We start from the raw sequence: 16,158 nt of genomic DNA, 5'->3' as shown, positions 1-16,158 counted from the left end.
TATAATTATCTGTAATTATATGCTCTAGAAACATGCGACTAACCCCTTTAACCTATGCAGCATTATACTATCATTATAGAACATTTAAATAACAGAGTGCTAACCACTGATTTATGCCCAACTCACATTATACATGTCTGTGGATCAGAAAGCACAACGTCTGGCAGTGTAGTCATATAATGAATCATATGGTTTACATAATATAATACCTTAAGCTTTGCACAGTGACCTTTGCAATGCATCAGTAATGATTAGAAGAAGCTGTACTGCATGTCTGTGCACGTTACCTGTACTGAGCACACTGGCCATTTCTCTTCCTGGCTTCTTACAGGCAGGAAATGATCTCACATGGGACTGGTGTATACTGGGAGATATAGCTTCAGATTACAGCTGCTGTAGTCTAAAGTGTCACAAACATTGTTATCTGATTTCAATGCCCAAGTAATAAGGGAAACTACAACAATGACATTATATCAGTAAAATCTAGTTCTTACATCCACCCATAGAAATACTGTATATAAAGATGACCTCTACCAGTCTCTGACAATGTACAGTGATGGTTATCACTTATCAGCAGGGCAATTTTTCTTCTGGAAAAATACGTTCAAGAACTGTGGGTCATACTTGCCTACTTTTGAAAAAGTATTTCAGGGAGATTGTGAAAGTAACACCTATAAACGCAGCGGTAAAGTGGGCGTGTACTGTTACATCTGAGAGGCGTGTCATGATACCGACTTATGGGCCCCATACATCAGAGATGGATTGCTCTGACCCTGCGATGCTGCAACCCGGCATCATAGAAATCCAACATGTTGGATTTTGGCGATTTGACGATCGCGATCAAAAAATTATCGCAATTGTCAAATCGCGGACATATCAAATGTCTGCGAACTGGCGACGGATCGCAGAACATCGATGGTGGGCGATCGGGAATTTCCGATGTATATATGTATTCAAGAACTGAGGGATACATTTACTAAAGTGAGAGTTTTTAGAAGTGGAGATGTTGCCCATGGCAACCAATCAGATTCTAGCTATTATCTTCTAGAACAGTGGTTCCCAACCTCGGTCCTCAAGGCACACCAACAGACCTGGTCTTAGTGATACCCATGTTTGAGCACAGATGGTTAAATCAAAGTAACTGAGGTACTAATTAAGTCATTTATGCTCAAGTATGGCTATCCTTAAAACCTGGACTGTTAATGTGCCTTGAGGCCCGTGGTTTGGAAACCCTGTTCTAGAAGGTGATAGTTAAATGTTAAGTACAATCCGATTTGTTGCTATGGGCAACATCTCCACTTTCTAAAAACTCTAACTTAAGTAAATATACCCGAGTTCCTGCTTGTTCCTACTGAAAAATAGCACTGGTTATCAGCATACGATTCAGTTTTTCTCCTTGTAGTTTAATATTGCAAAATATGTTGCCACTAAATTATAGCCATGGCCAAAACTTTTGAGAATGACACAAGTATTGGTTTTCTCAAAGTCTGCTGCTTCAGTTTTTATGATGGCAATTTGCATATACTCCAGAATGTCATGAAGAGTGATCAGATGAATTGCAATTAATTACAAAGTCCCTCTTTGCCATAACAATGAATTTAGGGCCTGATTCAGACCCGCTCGCGAGCGCTGAGCACTCGCAAGCGGGTCGACGTTGGCCCGTCGTGTGCATGCGTGAAACCCGGATAGCGATGGGCAAGCCGTCGCTCCAGGTCTCGCTACAAAGGGGGCGTGCTGTTTATGGTGAATGACAGCATGCCCCCTTTGGTGGGCGTGCCGGAGGCGTGGCTGCCCAGACGGAGGCGTTCCCATGGGAACGCCTACCATCTAGGGCCGGCCCCACTGACATCACAAGTGATATCAGTGGGAGTGCTCTCGGCTCTGATAGAGCCGAAAGCACACCAGGGCTTGCGGCAACGAGACCCTACCACAAGGGTCTCGTCGCAAGCCCGATGGTCGCAATGGTCTCTACCATCTTCCTGGCCGCTCGCTATAGCTGTGGATGGTCACCCACAGCTATACGAGCGGCCAGGAGGCCGCTCTAAAAATTAAGAGGGACGGCCCTGATTCAGAGCGAGCGCTCTGTCAGAGCGTCCGGCCCTGAATCAGGGCCTGAATCCCAAAAAAACTAAATTTCCACTTAATTTCAGCCCTGCCACAAAAGGACCAGTTGACATCATGTCAGTGATTCTCTCGTTAACACAGGTGAGAGTGTTGACGAGGACAAGGCTGGAGATCACTCTGTCATGCTGATTGAGTTAAGCTGGGCATCCACTATACAATTTTCTGTCAGATATCTGTCCAATCTGACTGGTTGCAATGAAAACCTGGTAATGTATGGAGCAAATGACAGTCGATCATATGGTTTTAAACACTGAAAAAAGGACATAAAAAATTTGTTTAAATTGGTTAAATGTGTGTGCTTTAACCAATTTGTCTGAACAACCATTTTTGCCTATTTTCCAGTGTTTGTGAGCAAATGGACGATTGTCATTTGCTTCCTTACATTACCAGGTTTTCATTCCAACCAGCCAGATTGGACAGATATCTGACAGAAAATTGTATTGTGGATGCCCAGATTTAGAATAACACACTGGAAGCTTTAAAAGGAGGGTGGACATTAAAATAATTGTTCTTCATCCGTTAACCATGGTTATCTGCAAGGAAACACGTGCAGTCATCATTGCTTTGCACAAAAAGGGCTTCACAGGCAAGGATATTGCTGCTAGTAAGATTGCACCTAAATCAACCACTTATCGGATCATCAAGAACTTCAAGGAGAGAGGTTCAATAGTTCTGAAGAAGGCTTCAGGGCACCCAAGAATGTCCAGCAAGCGCCAGGACCGTCTCCTAAAGTTGATTCAGTTGCAGGATCGGGGCCCCACCAGTGCCGAGCTTGTTCATGAATGGAAGCAGGCAGGTGTGAGTGCATCTTCAAGCACAGTGAGGCGAAGACTTTTGGAGGATGGCCTGGTGTCAAGAAGGGCAGCAAAGAAGCCACCTCTCCAGGAAAAACATCAGGGACAGACTGATAATCTGCAAAAATATACAGGGATTGGACTGCTGAGGACTGGGGTAAAGATATTTTCTCTGATGAATCCCCTTTCAGATTGTTTGGGGCATCTGGAAAAACGCTTGTCCGGATATGGAAAGGTGAGCGCTACCATCAGTCCTGTGTCATGCCAACAGCAAAGCATCCTGAGACCATTCATGTGTGGTGTTTCTTCTCAGCCAAGGGCGTGGGCTCACTCACAATTTTGCCTAAGAACACAGCCATGAATAAAGAATGCTACCAAAACATCCTCCAAGAGCAACTTCTCCCAAACATCCAATGCCTTTTCCGGCATGATGGAGCACCTTGCCATAAGGCAAAAGTGATAACTAAGTGGCTCGGGGACCAAAACATCGAAACTTTGGGTCCATGGCCAGGAAACTCCCCAAACCTTAATCCCATTGAGAACTTGGGGTCAATCCTCAAGAGGTGGGTGCACAAACACAAACCCACAAATTCTGACAAACTCCAAGCATTGATTAGGCAAGAATGGGCGGCCATCAGTCAGTATGTGGCCCAGAAGTTGATTGACAGCAGTCCAGGGCGAATTGCAGAGGTCTTGAAAAAGAAGGGTCAACACTGCAAATATTGACTCTGCATAAACAATGTAATTGTCAATAAAAGCCTTTGACACTTATGAAATGCTTGTAATTTTACTTCAGTATACCATAGTAACATCTGACAAAAAGGTCTAAAAACACTGAAGCAGCAAACTTTGTGATAACCAATACTTGTGTCATTCTCAAAACTTTTGGCTATGGCTGTAATTCTTCCACACAGGTGTTAAAAACAATGCCTGTTAAACAAATAACAAAACCTTGTAATTGATGGCTAATGACACACATGTAAATATGTGTATATATACTGTATGTCTACATGGGTTTGTATTATTTTTATTAGTTTCAATGTATACTAAAACACAAGTTAAACATATCCTAGGTAATCTGTATATTTAAAGATCTGGCACTATGAGCAGAACTTACTAAGTGGCTCGGTTTGCATCCTATCGATTTACTAAGCTCATTAGAACAGAAATATCAATCACGATCATTCCCCATTAGATGCATACAAACCACCATATTAACCAAGGGGCGATTTTTTAACTCATTGCAATAATTGCCCCAAAAAATGACTTGCCTCCGGCAGGTGTGTTTGTGTAAAGCGATGCACAGCCTTCTTTATATAGTTAAAAAAATATATATTTTTAATGTGGGACACCCTTCAAAAATTGATAACCAGCACTGGGCCTTTAAGTCTAAATTGATAGTGGAAAATTGGGTGGATAACTACCACTAAGGAGGGCTAGAGTAATAATGGGGTGAATGGGACTACATCTCCAAGCCTCCACTTAAAAATAAGCCCATTACACTAAAACACAAGATGATGTTTTTTTTTTTTATTTGCCAAGTTCCCAGGGCACATACATGGGGCCTGATTAGACCCGTTCGCAAGCAGGTCGATGGCCAGGCAGTGCGCACGCACGGCGTGCGCGAGCCCCGGAGCGGGTCGGGGAGATGGCTTGCCAAACGGAGGCGTTCCCGAAGGAACGCCTGCCATTTGGTGGTGGCCCTACTGACATCACGATGTCAGTAGTGAGCTTCCGGCTCTATTAGAGCCAGAAGCTCACTGGGGCTTGCGGAAGACGAGACCCTGCCACAAGGGTCTCGTCGCAAGCCCGATGGTCGGGACCATCACCTGGCCGCTCGCTAAAGCTGTGGGTGGTCAGGGAGCAGGTCTGAATCAGGACCATGGTTCTGAGTGTATAATACAGTGGTAAATGAGGGTGTGTGGGGAAATCAGTGTGTGTGTGTAGTGTGTCTCTGTCTGTCTGTCTTTTGTTCTTTTTTAACTTGTGCATTAAAGATCCCAGTGGGCCCGGGACATGAGGCACTTGTTGTTCTCCACACTAGCTGTACCAGTACGTTGGAGAATAGCCCTAGTGCTATCAGCATATGCTAGCTCTCCCTTCTATAGAACCACCAGCCCTGGCTGTTAAAGCTTAGTACTGGTTAATGGAAAATTTAGGGAGGACCCCACATTTTTCAATTGTTAGCATAGGCTAAAAGATCAATAACTAGTTGTCAATGACCCCAAGCCATTTTTTTTCTTTGAATTTTTGAACAAAACCATATAGAGAAGGCTGCACGGAACTTTGGGATTCATGCAGCATTTCTAAACCTCACACACACAAATGGGGAGCTGAACTAAGGCTTGTGATAAAGTGGAGAGTGATCAAGTACTAAGCAATCAGCTCCTAACAGTCAGTTTACAGGCTGTGTTTGAAAAATGAGTTAGGAGCTGATTGGTTTGTACTTTATCACTCTCTAAGGCCTAGTGCATCTCCCTCCCACACTCATCCCACCCCCATCAATCTGTGGCAGATCCCAGGTTTTAGGTACAGGTTTCTAAACCTCAGCAAACCCGGCGTTTAGTAAATTACTGATGTTTTGGGCTGGACAGAGGTCTGGCTATGGAACAAGATGAATGGATGAACATATAAATCATCAGTTTATATAAATCATGGTTATAGGAATCCTACCGTGTTGTCTTGGGTAAAGGGATGAATCCTCTACCTCTAAAGGAGGCGATTCCATGATTTCACTGTGGTTTATTTCTAGTTCAAGTGGAATATGTACTATGGAAGCAAATGTGTTGTCACTACCAACTTCTAGGTGACATGGCAGCCCCTCTGAGCTTTCCGCATCAGACAAGAGGTTCCCAGTGTCCTGTACAAGAGTGAGAGGATGCTCAATGCTTACACCACATAAATGTTCTGCTCCCTCTTCCACTGGATGAGGTGATGGAGCCATATGAACTACATTTTGTGACAGGGAGGGCAAGGAAGACCTGCTATAAGAATGCAAGGAGAAGATAAACTTAGAGGCTGTATGGCATTTGGGTGGTTTAGAAGGAAGACTGGTGTCCATGAGATCTCCTCTGATATTGATGTCTGTGTGATGTCTGCTTTCTCCTACAAACACAAGGCACCTTTTCTTCTCTCTGGAAGAGGGAGAAAGTCTTTTTTGCACTTTTTTTCTCTTTCCAACTTGCAAAATATGTGGCCCAGCAGCTCCACTCCGCTTATTCTCCCTGCCACTTTCAAAAAGCGATGGCACAGCATTGGGCCTGAGAAGTGGGTGCTGGTCCGGCATACGTGGGACAAAGCTGTCCAAGCTGAAGTGCTCACTGCACAGGAAAGAATAGGGGCCTGGTGTCCAATCACTACGTTGTATAGCAGCCATCCACAGGCAGAGACGAGCTTCATCCTTCAGAGGAAACCTAGAAGGGAGAAGGATATCATGCATTACATAGAAAAGAACTAATCCTACACTCACAGCAGACCTGGTTGTAGATTTCTGACTATACTGTGCTGTGGTCAGATTTCTAGATAGAATGCTAAATCCTGAGGGTATGGGAGCCTTTAGCAAACTTTGATTGATATCTCTTCTTTTTCAGGTTCTAAACAATAACTACATTGAAAAATAAAATTACTATTCTGCTGTAATTCACCAGTTATTAGTTTTTCAATATCACAATAGTTGGCCTTAAAAGTTACACTTTCTCCAAAGGTCATCTCTATGGCAGCCACATTATTATCTCTATGTTATGATATGGTAGCAACTGAAGATTCCAACTCTCAGATTAGTCTGTTATAAGTCGTATGTATGTGCGGTCTATGGTGAAACGTAGGAGAACTTGTTGTCAATTCCTTGAACATTAATGACCATACATCAACTTTTTTGTGCAATTTTTTTTTTTTTAGTACATTTTGCCTTGGTCATTATGATCATTCACTTGTAGACATTGGTCATTTTGTAGATATCAGACTTCAATTATTTCTGGACTTCAATAAATCCTAGGGGATGATGCTGCCATCTGGTGTGTGTGGTCATACGGACACATATAGGAAAACTGGAGAGTAAATTCTGCTATCATAAGGTTTCACAATCTTAACACAAAAAAAAGAGAATAAAAACTATTGTCAACTGTATGATGCAAACATATTTCGGAGGTGGTTTGAGCTGCGTACACACTAGGATGACGAATCGATCGTCAAGCCAATCCGCCATAGTATCTAACGATTGGTATGTGCATACACAGTTATCAATCATCAGCCCAATGTGTTGTGCATGGTGGCACATGTAAATGCTGGCCCGGTAGTAATGTCAGTCCCCGGCAGCCTCTGCAGGTGGCCGCCCATACACACAGCATAATGTGCCGTTATATCTGCAGATATATTGACCATCGGCTGTGCCGCAGAGCCGGCACGATATGTCTGTGAATGGCGTAGTTGACAGACATATTGCTGGTACACACCCACCAACATGCCCACGATATATTAGCTGTTCAATTGAACGGCTGATATATCGGCCAGTGTGTACCCAGCATTACTGAGAAGTTTATCTGTAAGATCTGGATTTTAGAACTTAAAAAGTAACAGTTTCGAGGAAAATACCATCAAATACAAAAGGTTCAGTTTTTATAAAAAATGAAAAATAATTCTGTTTAATGTTACTGACCCATACTGCGCATATGCAGTACGAGTGCTGCGTGCACGCACGCAGAGCGGCAGCAGTCTGTCAGTGATTGTCTGCTGTCTTTTTTGGGCAGCAGCGGCCTCCGTTTACCGAAACTGAGGCATGTCGCCGTTGTTGGGGGGGAGGGATAGGGAAGAGGCCAGGATCTCCGTTGGGTGACGGACATTTCCTAGCCTCTTTCTCTCATCTGCGGTGGCCGGCTTGCGTGACCTCTTGGGTCACTTAGCAGGCTGATGTTCTCGCAGATTATCCCTTGTACAAGGCAGCTTGGATAAGTAATGCATGTAGGAGGAGTGATGCCGCCTGCTGCATTACCATAACTGCAAGGATGGAATTGCAGGAACTGCTTGCGTGCAGCTTTGCAATTCCGTCCTAAGCTCAATAAGGCCCATAGTTTTACATCATTTGTACTCCAAACAATGATCCCTACTCCAAGTGATGTAGTGTGTGGCTGCAGCCAAGAGCACAGAATATCCTCCCCTACCCCCAAAAAAACAAAATAAAAATATTTTCACTCAGGTAAATTGTCTTGACATTATTTCAGGATTTTTATTAGCTATAAAATAAAAATTGTATTTAATAATTGTGACTATTTTAATGCATGGGTCACCAGTGCTTACAGACTATGGCCCGCATTCAATGAGAGGCGAAAAGTCGGAAAGGTTTCACCTGTCCGACCTCCTTCGCCTGTTTCAGAGGCGAAAACTTTTCGTGTGCGTCACCTTTCGCCATATTCAATTCCAAACCACACGAAAACGGAAAGCGGCGAATGCGGAACAGGCGGAAAGTACTGTCAGAAGTGGGGAAGTCAGCCTGTACCCAAAAAAAGATGCACTAACATAGGTAACCAATGTACATGTGTACTAATACCCCTAATAAAAGTGTTTGGGGTACTGAAGTAGTTTAAATAGCTTCTTATTAGCGTCTATGCAAAAGTGGTGAAGAATGGCACACAGCAGTATTTTGGGTGAAAATAAGTAGTCCAGTCAAGTTTGGGGTACTTGAAAACGGGTGCTAGCATATTTAAAGGTTTCTAAAGTGAACTTTTAAAAAATATCAAAAACACACCTGCTACATGCACCTACAATCCCCAAAACACTTGACCCATCCTTGCAGACCCCCAAGAAGTCTATTTCGCTAGTTTTTATGCTTGTCCCCCACTTTTTACTTTTTCACCCCAAAAATGAAAGTACTTTTTTTGGGTTGTTCTTAAGTTTTTTTGTGTGCTAGTTTTGTCCTTTGGGGGACTGTGCCAAGGGTTCTGGGTCGTTTCCCCACGTTTGCACCCCAAAATACAGATTTTGCACTTCTTTTCACCTGCTATTCATAGGCAAATCTTTTTCGCCTATTACACTGCATTGAGTTTCCGCGTAGGCGTTTGGAGATAAGTTCCCACCAGGCGAAAAGCAGCAATAGGCAAAACTTTTTTGCTGATTACGGCTTTTTGCCTCTAACTGAATGCGGCCCTATGGAGTAATAGCCTGCGCAACCCACCGGTGCTTGCATTGTGCACACTATTATATTTATCCCTATTATTGCAATATTTGCATGGACACCTGGCTTAGGTGAGCACTCTTGGGATAACCAGTAAGTATCCCAGAAATTACCTTCTGGATGGAAGGTGGGTTGTGTAAGTGCTGTAATTATCCTGAAAACATGACCTGCTGATGGTACTTGAGGACTGGAGTTGAGAACCACTGACTAAAGAGCACAATGATTGCCCAGTGTGCTCACCACTTAAACTAAAGGTAAATAAAAATGTGCAGCTCGTAGTGTTGTGGAACTACTAGTTCCAGCATTCCTTGCTGTTGTACTTTTACAACAGTTGGATGGCAACATGTTGGCTTACTACTTGTCTACCAGTATCCTAGACACCAGCCTAGCTGGTACCTGTGGAAGGAAACGGCCCCTCTTGATCCCTTCCCTTGCCGGTTGGTGCAATTCGGCGCCGCGCAGCATATCACCATGACAGCCCCCTCCGTGTTCCGTACAAGATGGCAGCGCCCTTGGTGTACGGAAGAAAACACAATGCTGCTTCTTTTAGCCTCAAGAGTCCGTTTCCCTTAAGGTTCCCCGTATGACACCAGCTGCAGGACAAGTCGCCAAGGCCACTGCTCCCTGTCCCGTACAGTACATGTATCCCTTCCACACCGCTGCCACACTTCCTTGTTTGCTCACATTCCAGAGGATCCCTTAGCAAAGTCGCCTCTGATAGGTAGTATTCGGGTCAGCTGACGCTGTAGCGATCAGCAGACTAGGCTGGCATTATGCCGTATGAGTGGCTGAAAATAAAGGAATGATGGACGCAGGTGAGTTGAGCCTTGGATTGTCAGCTCTTGTGTCCACAGCCCTATCCTGTCGCCTGGTTGTGCTATAGAGATAGTTCTGAATACTGGTGGGGCTTTACCATGTGTGATGTAGCTGTGGTTGTCCTGTATCCCATGGCCGGCCTATGCATGCTGTCAGCAGTATTATACATTATATAGTGTGTGACATCATCCTGATTTACTACTTGTCATGTTATCATTTTACAGTTTAATATATATTATACATTTATTAGAATTATATCAAACTGTGACTGAACATATTGTTTCAGTGTGTTTAAAAAATGAAATGAGAGAGGCTGCTTCTATACATGTAATGGTGGTACTAAACATACATGACCAGCCACAAATATCCGCACACTAAGGTGATGTGTGTCTATTGCTGGTGTAACAAGCGTATAATTCTACTATGTGATATCAAGGCGGTGTTACAGAGCTATCCTGACTAAAAGATCTGGACACTTCACTAAAGGCTAAGGATATCCATCATGGTCACTGACATTGTATTATATCTGGCCTAAGGTATTGCTGGCATATTACACCCAACTAACCATTATCATTGGCATTATCGCTGGCTTATATGTTGCTGGGCATTATCAATTGCATAAGTGTTTCTGGGCATGATTGCTAGAATATTAGACCTTGTTGGGCATTATCACTGGCCTATATGTTGCTGGGCATTATTGCTAGTATATTAGCTCTTGCTGGGCAACATCACTGGTCTATATTTTGCTGGGCAACATCACTGGTCTATATGTTGCATGGGCATTATTGCTAGTATATTAGCTTTCACTGGTCTATATGTTGCTGGGCATTATCACTGACCTATATGTTGCTGGGCTTTATTGCTAGTATATTAGACCTTGTTGTGCATTATCACTGGCCTATATGTTGCTGGGCATTATTGCTAGTATATTAGCTTTTGCTGGGCAACATCACTGGTCTATATGTTGCTGGACATTATCACTGGTCTATATGTTTCATGGGCATTATTACTGATACAGTATATTAGCTCTTGCTAGGCCACATCACTGGTCTATATGTTGCTGGGCCACATCACTGGTCTATATGTTGCTGGGCCACATCACTGGTCTATATGTTGCTGGGCCACATCACTGGTCTATATGCTGCATGGGCCACATCACTGGTCTATATGCTGCATGGGCCACATCACTGGTCTATATGTTGCTGGGCCACATCACTGGTCTATATGTTGCTGGGCCACATCACTGGTCTATATGTTGCTGGGCCACATCACTGGTCTATATGTTGCTGGGCCACATCACTGGTCTATATGTTGCTGGGCCACATCACTGGTCTATATGTTGCTGGGCCACATCACTGGTCTATATGCTGCATGGGCCACATCACTGGTCTATATGCTGCATGGGCCACATCACTGGTCTATATGCTGCATGGGCCACATCACTGGTCTATATGTTGCTGGGCCACATCACTGGTCTATATGTTGCTGGGCCACATCACTGGTCTATATGTTGCTGGGCCACATCACTGGTCTATATGTTGCTGGGCCACATCACTGGTCTATATGTTGCTGGGCCACATCACTGGTCTATATGTTGCTGGGCCACATCACTGGTCTATATGTTGCTGGGCCACATCACTGGTCTATATGCTGCATGGGCCACATCACTGGTCTATATGCTGCATGGGCCACATCACTGGTCTATATGTTGCTGGGCCACATCACTGGTCTATATGTTGCTGGGCCACATCACTGGTCTATATGTTGCTGGGCCACATCACTGGTCTATATGCTGCATGGGCATTATTGCTAGTATATTAGCTCTTGCTGGGCAACATCACTGGTCTATATATGTTGTTGGACATTGTTGCTGATGATATATTAGCTCTTGCTGGGCAACATCACTGGCTTATATGTTGCTGGGCATTATTGCTGGTATATCGCTTGTCCATATCTAATTACATCCCCTTTCACAGTGCACACATAACCTCACACATTGTCTTTCTTTCACATCCTCCTGATATTTGGCCAACATTCCTGTGTGACTGGATCATGCAGCCCACCAGGAAACTCTCCATTCTGGCTGGACCAAATTTGCAATGTATAGCACCTACCCTTGTGTATCAATTCCTATTTCCCTATAGATTGTAAGCTTACGAGCAGGGCCTTCCTACCTATATGTCTGTGTGTTAATACCCAGTTTTGTTTTATTTATGTTTCCAATTGTAAAGCGCAACGGAATATGCTGCGCTATATAAGAAACTGTTAATAACTAAATAAATACATATTAGACCTTGCTGGGTATTATCACTGGCAAAGTGTTGCTGTACATTATTCTGGAGTATTAGATCTTCTTGTGCATTATCATTGGCCTATGAACAACTGCTCGCAATTCTGTCGGCACAACCTCACTACACTTAGCCTTAACCCAGTTGTATCAGGGCAGTGTAAAATAGACTGCAAACAAAGTGTAATGCTGGTAGCATCAATCTTTATAATGGTCTACTAGCAGCAGTCCATTAATTGAGTTAGTACACTGAAGTGCCAAAAGTTATGGGATAGATGCCTAGTATCGAGTTGGATCCCGTCTAGCCCAGCAAAGTGTAGCCACTAGACATGGAATCGATTACACAAGTGGATGGAAGACCTCTGGAGAGATGTTGACCCATGCCGGCTGGATAGCTTTCAACATCTCCCTGATGTTTGTAGGTGCAGGATCTTGGGTGCGAATAGACCTCTCCAACACGCCCCATAAATGCTTGATTGGGTGAACGTGGTGGCCACACCATTCGTTGGAACTCTCACGAATGCTTCTTGAACCAGTTCTGCACAACTTGGGATTGATGATACTGCATTATCCTTCTGGAATTATTGTTTTAGGGGTACATGAAGGACTGCAAATGGTCATCAAGCAATGCAACGTGGCGGTACTGTCAATGATGACGTGTTCAGGCGGACCAGTAGACCATGAACACCCCCCCCACCATTATGGAACCACCACTGGCCTGCACAGTGCCTTGTTGACAACTGGGGTCCATGGCCTCATGGGTCTGCAGCGTCACACCCGAACCTTACCATGAGCCTGAAACAACCGGACTTGTAACTCATCAGACCATGCCACATGTTGCCAGTCCTCCAGGGTCCAATTAGCGACGTCACGAGCCCAGGTGAGGTGCAGTAGTGTTAACAGGGGCACTCTGGTGGGTCTTCTGCTCCCATATCCCATGCAAGCTGAAGAATGCTGCACTGACCTGCTGGTTATACGTCTGGTACCTCCTGCATTGAATATGGATGTGATTTGAGCCAGTGTCGCTTGTCTGTTACCACGGACAATTCTGGCCAGAAGCTGCTGGTCACAATCATTAAGCACCCGTGGTTGGCCACTACACTGTCCATGGTGGGTGGTAATGCCTTCTTTGAGGTATTCCCGGTATACACGTGACACCGTAGATCGAGGAATGTACGCTCAACTTCAGAGATGGAATGTCTCATCCATCGGGCACCCACTATCATGTCCCCTTCGCAGCTGCGATTACGCACGCAATTGGCCGATTGTTGCTCTCTGCACATGCACCGCAGTGTGAGAACGGCCACTGTGATCGGGAAAGATCACAGTGACTACAAAGATCGATCGCAGAGTGATTGACAGTAAGTACCATTTGTGGGAGGTAACGGTGGGGGGGGGGGTGATCAGCAAAACGCATGTGTGCCAATGCATTTGAACGCAGTTGTATGGGCATGCATAAATTATCCACTGCAATGCCTTACGCAGCTTGATGCCTTATAGCGTGTGACAAGGTTAGCAATTCCTGAGTAAGTTCAGAGCTTGCGCAAGTGTGCATGAGGCTGCGATGGTACCAATGGTTTTGCAGTCTTGCTAGACATTACATATGTGTGTAAGGTAAAGGGGACACCCTTATGTAGTGTTGCAACGGCATAGCGATCACAGTGGATTAGCATACCATCGCAGTGAGACGGCGTGTGTAATCACTATTGCAGTTGCGAACGGTAGTGAATCAGGCCCAAAGAGCGGTAAAGCTATACTATACGATATATCGTTCCGACGCGACTCGTAAGGTGTATCATACGGATTGTGCATTGTTTATGCCCGATTACGCGTGCACGACAGTCGTTTAGTGCATTGCTGGGACGATGTAGTGAATGACCAGGAGCTGCTACAGAAAGCATGTAATGACACATCGCGCTGTCAATCACCGAATCGTGCAGTGTGTATGGTGCACGCGATATATCGTTACTTCGCATCGTTGCTGAGTCGCACCATCGTATAGTGGGCCTGATTCAGAGATGGACGCTAATGTGATCGCAGCTGCGATTTCGTGCAGAATGCAGCTGCGAAAATATGCTAATCGTTCCGAAGATCACATGAGCATAGGGGCGTCCACTGTTGCCTTCTAATCTGCGTATGACGTCACTTACGTGTGTAAATATCGGTCACATCGAGCAACCATCTTGCCCTTGCGGAAGTCTGACCAGCCGAAAACACTGCAGCTCACCTAACACACAGAGGACCTCATTCAGAGTCGAAGCGGCCGCACGGTCGTACGGGAAAAGGGGCCGGATATTCAAATGATTCCCTCGCAAGTTGCGTCCCTAAGTTTGGATCGGTAGCTGGCCGACCAAGGGGAGGAAGCGGTCGGAATTAAAAAAAAAAATACGCCCCCTTCTCATACGCATTGCACGTCATCTCCGGGCATATAAGGATTATTCGAGTCCATCGGGAACCATCGGAACTGGCCGTAGAGCTTAAGGTTGACCATACCCTCTCTTAAGCTCTACGATCATGTCAGTGTAAAAACCACCCATGTCACATGTGCCATGACGCTACTTTGTTAATTATGCACTCCCATAATCCGTATGCACTCCCATAAAACGCCGTTCGCATAATGAGGCACGCCTGCGTTCGGATCTCCACTCCCCCGTTTTCAAGCTCCTTCCCCTGTTACCACCCACAAACGCCTCATTCTGTCACTCAAACTACCAACCTGGCTGTGTTCAAGGAGAGAGAAATTTCTGATCGTAGCGGCTAGTTTGCGCACGCGCATTGCGAACTTTACGCATGCCCAGTATAGCGAACATCGGTGGCGTACGACCGTGCGGCCGCAACAACTGACTCTGAATGAGGTCCAGAGAGCTCTCGTGCTGCGTAGGAGATCATAATGGCTAACTTATACATGCCCATGCGACTGCATTTAAACGCTAAGACATGCCTCTGTTTTTATGACACCCCCCCCCCCGTTATCTCCCCCAAACGCCGAATCGCAAAACAATCGCAGCATGGCTTATACACATGCACAATGGTAAACAATCGCTCGATCGGCGTAAAAATTGCTATTGCGTCCATCTTGGCGTAAGGCCTGGTGTGTAAAATAATTTAGGGAATTAGCCATTTGATACACCAGGATAAGTGCTACTTATTGAATATCGGTGAAGCCAAAAGTCCTTGGTGGGCCGCATGATCCAGTCACACAGCCTATCTGTATATGTACATACTTGTGTAACCAAATATTGTATGGTTTTTGTTTTATCATAATTAAGAAAAGACCGTCATATTTTTATTTTTTTGGACAGTAAAGAGTGTTCTGTTTTAATCAGCAGTACTAATTCTCTAATAGGGGTTGGGTATGCAATGCCGGCATTCGGGATCCCGGCGGCCAGAATCCCAACGCCGGCATCCCGGCAGGGTTAGAATACTGACACTTTGTCGGCCGGTATCCTAACCCTCCCCCTCTCCCTATCCTAACCCTTCCTCCCCGGTGCCTAAACCTAACCCACCCCCCTTCGTGCCTAACCCTAAACCTCCCCCCAACCCCTCTTCTTACTTTCGTGATTCCGGCGGTCGGGATGCCGGTGCCGGGATTCTCACATGTGACCAGCATTCTGACCAGCGGAAACCCCGCTGTCGGCATTTTAACCGCATCCCCCTAATAAATCCATTTTGATTCTGAAAGAAGATAAAATGTAAAAATGTCAAAGGAGATGATTACTTATTACAGCTACTTCTAAATATGGTTGAATTTACAATTTATTTGTGTGCACGTATTGGAAAGGATATTCATTTATTGCCAAACAACATATCACATTACAAATAATGGTATTACTGTTTATTTTTTTTATTTAAATTAGGATGTCATTGTACATGTAAATGATTATATAGTACCTTGTATACCTTTTAGAGTCCCAATTTTTCATTGTAACAAAGAAAAATCTAACTACTGATACACTTTGGAATTACTAATT

The 16,158-nt window shown here is 44.6% G+C and overlaps 2 protein-coding genes across 3 annotated transcripts in view; one reads left to right on the top strand and one right to left on the bottom strand.

Annotated features, from left to right (window-relative positions):
- The window catches only part of THAP4 (THAP domain containing 4), a 38,963-nt gene extending 29,131 nt beyond the window's left edge, over positions 1-9,832 (bottom strand). Inside the window, exons 1-2 of the mRNA XM_088479217.1 lie at positions 9,769-9,832; positions 5,592-6,331 (exon numbers count right to left, since the gene is read on the bottom strand). Of these exons, the coding sequence (XP_088335343.1) occupies positions 5,592-6,331; positions 9,769-9,770 (742 nt within the window). The 5' untranslated portion in view covers positions 9,771-9,832. The remainder of the gene's footprint in view (positions 1-5,591; positions 6,332-9,768) is intronic.
- Positions 9,594-16,158, top strand: part of ATG4B (autophagy related 4B cysteine peptidase) — a 20,649-nt gene continuing 14,084 nt past the window's right edge. The window contains exon 1 of one of the 2 annotated variants that reach the window (XM_088479218.1): positions 9,594-9,899. In XM_088479218.1, the coding sequence (XP_088335344.1) occupies positions 9,887-9,899 (13 nt within the window). In that variant the 5' untranslated portion in view covers positions 9,594-9,886. Of the gene's footprint in view, positions 9,900-9,920; positions 9,986-16,158 lie in introns of those variants that run through there. The other variant, XM_088479219.1, reaches the window with a different exon arrangement.

Source organism: Taudactylus pleione, unplaced genomic scaffold (genome assembly GCF_031769625.1).
Source record: "Taudactylus pleione unplaced genomic scaffold, aTauple2 ptg000229l, whole genome shotgun sequence".
Taxonomy (NCBI): Eukaryota; Metazoa; Chordata; class Amphibia; order Anura; family Myobatrachidae; genus Taudactylus; species Taudactylus pleione.
The sequence above is the reverse complement of the archived record's forward strand: the minus strand, read 5'-3'. Positions and strand labels throughout refer to the sequence as shown.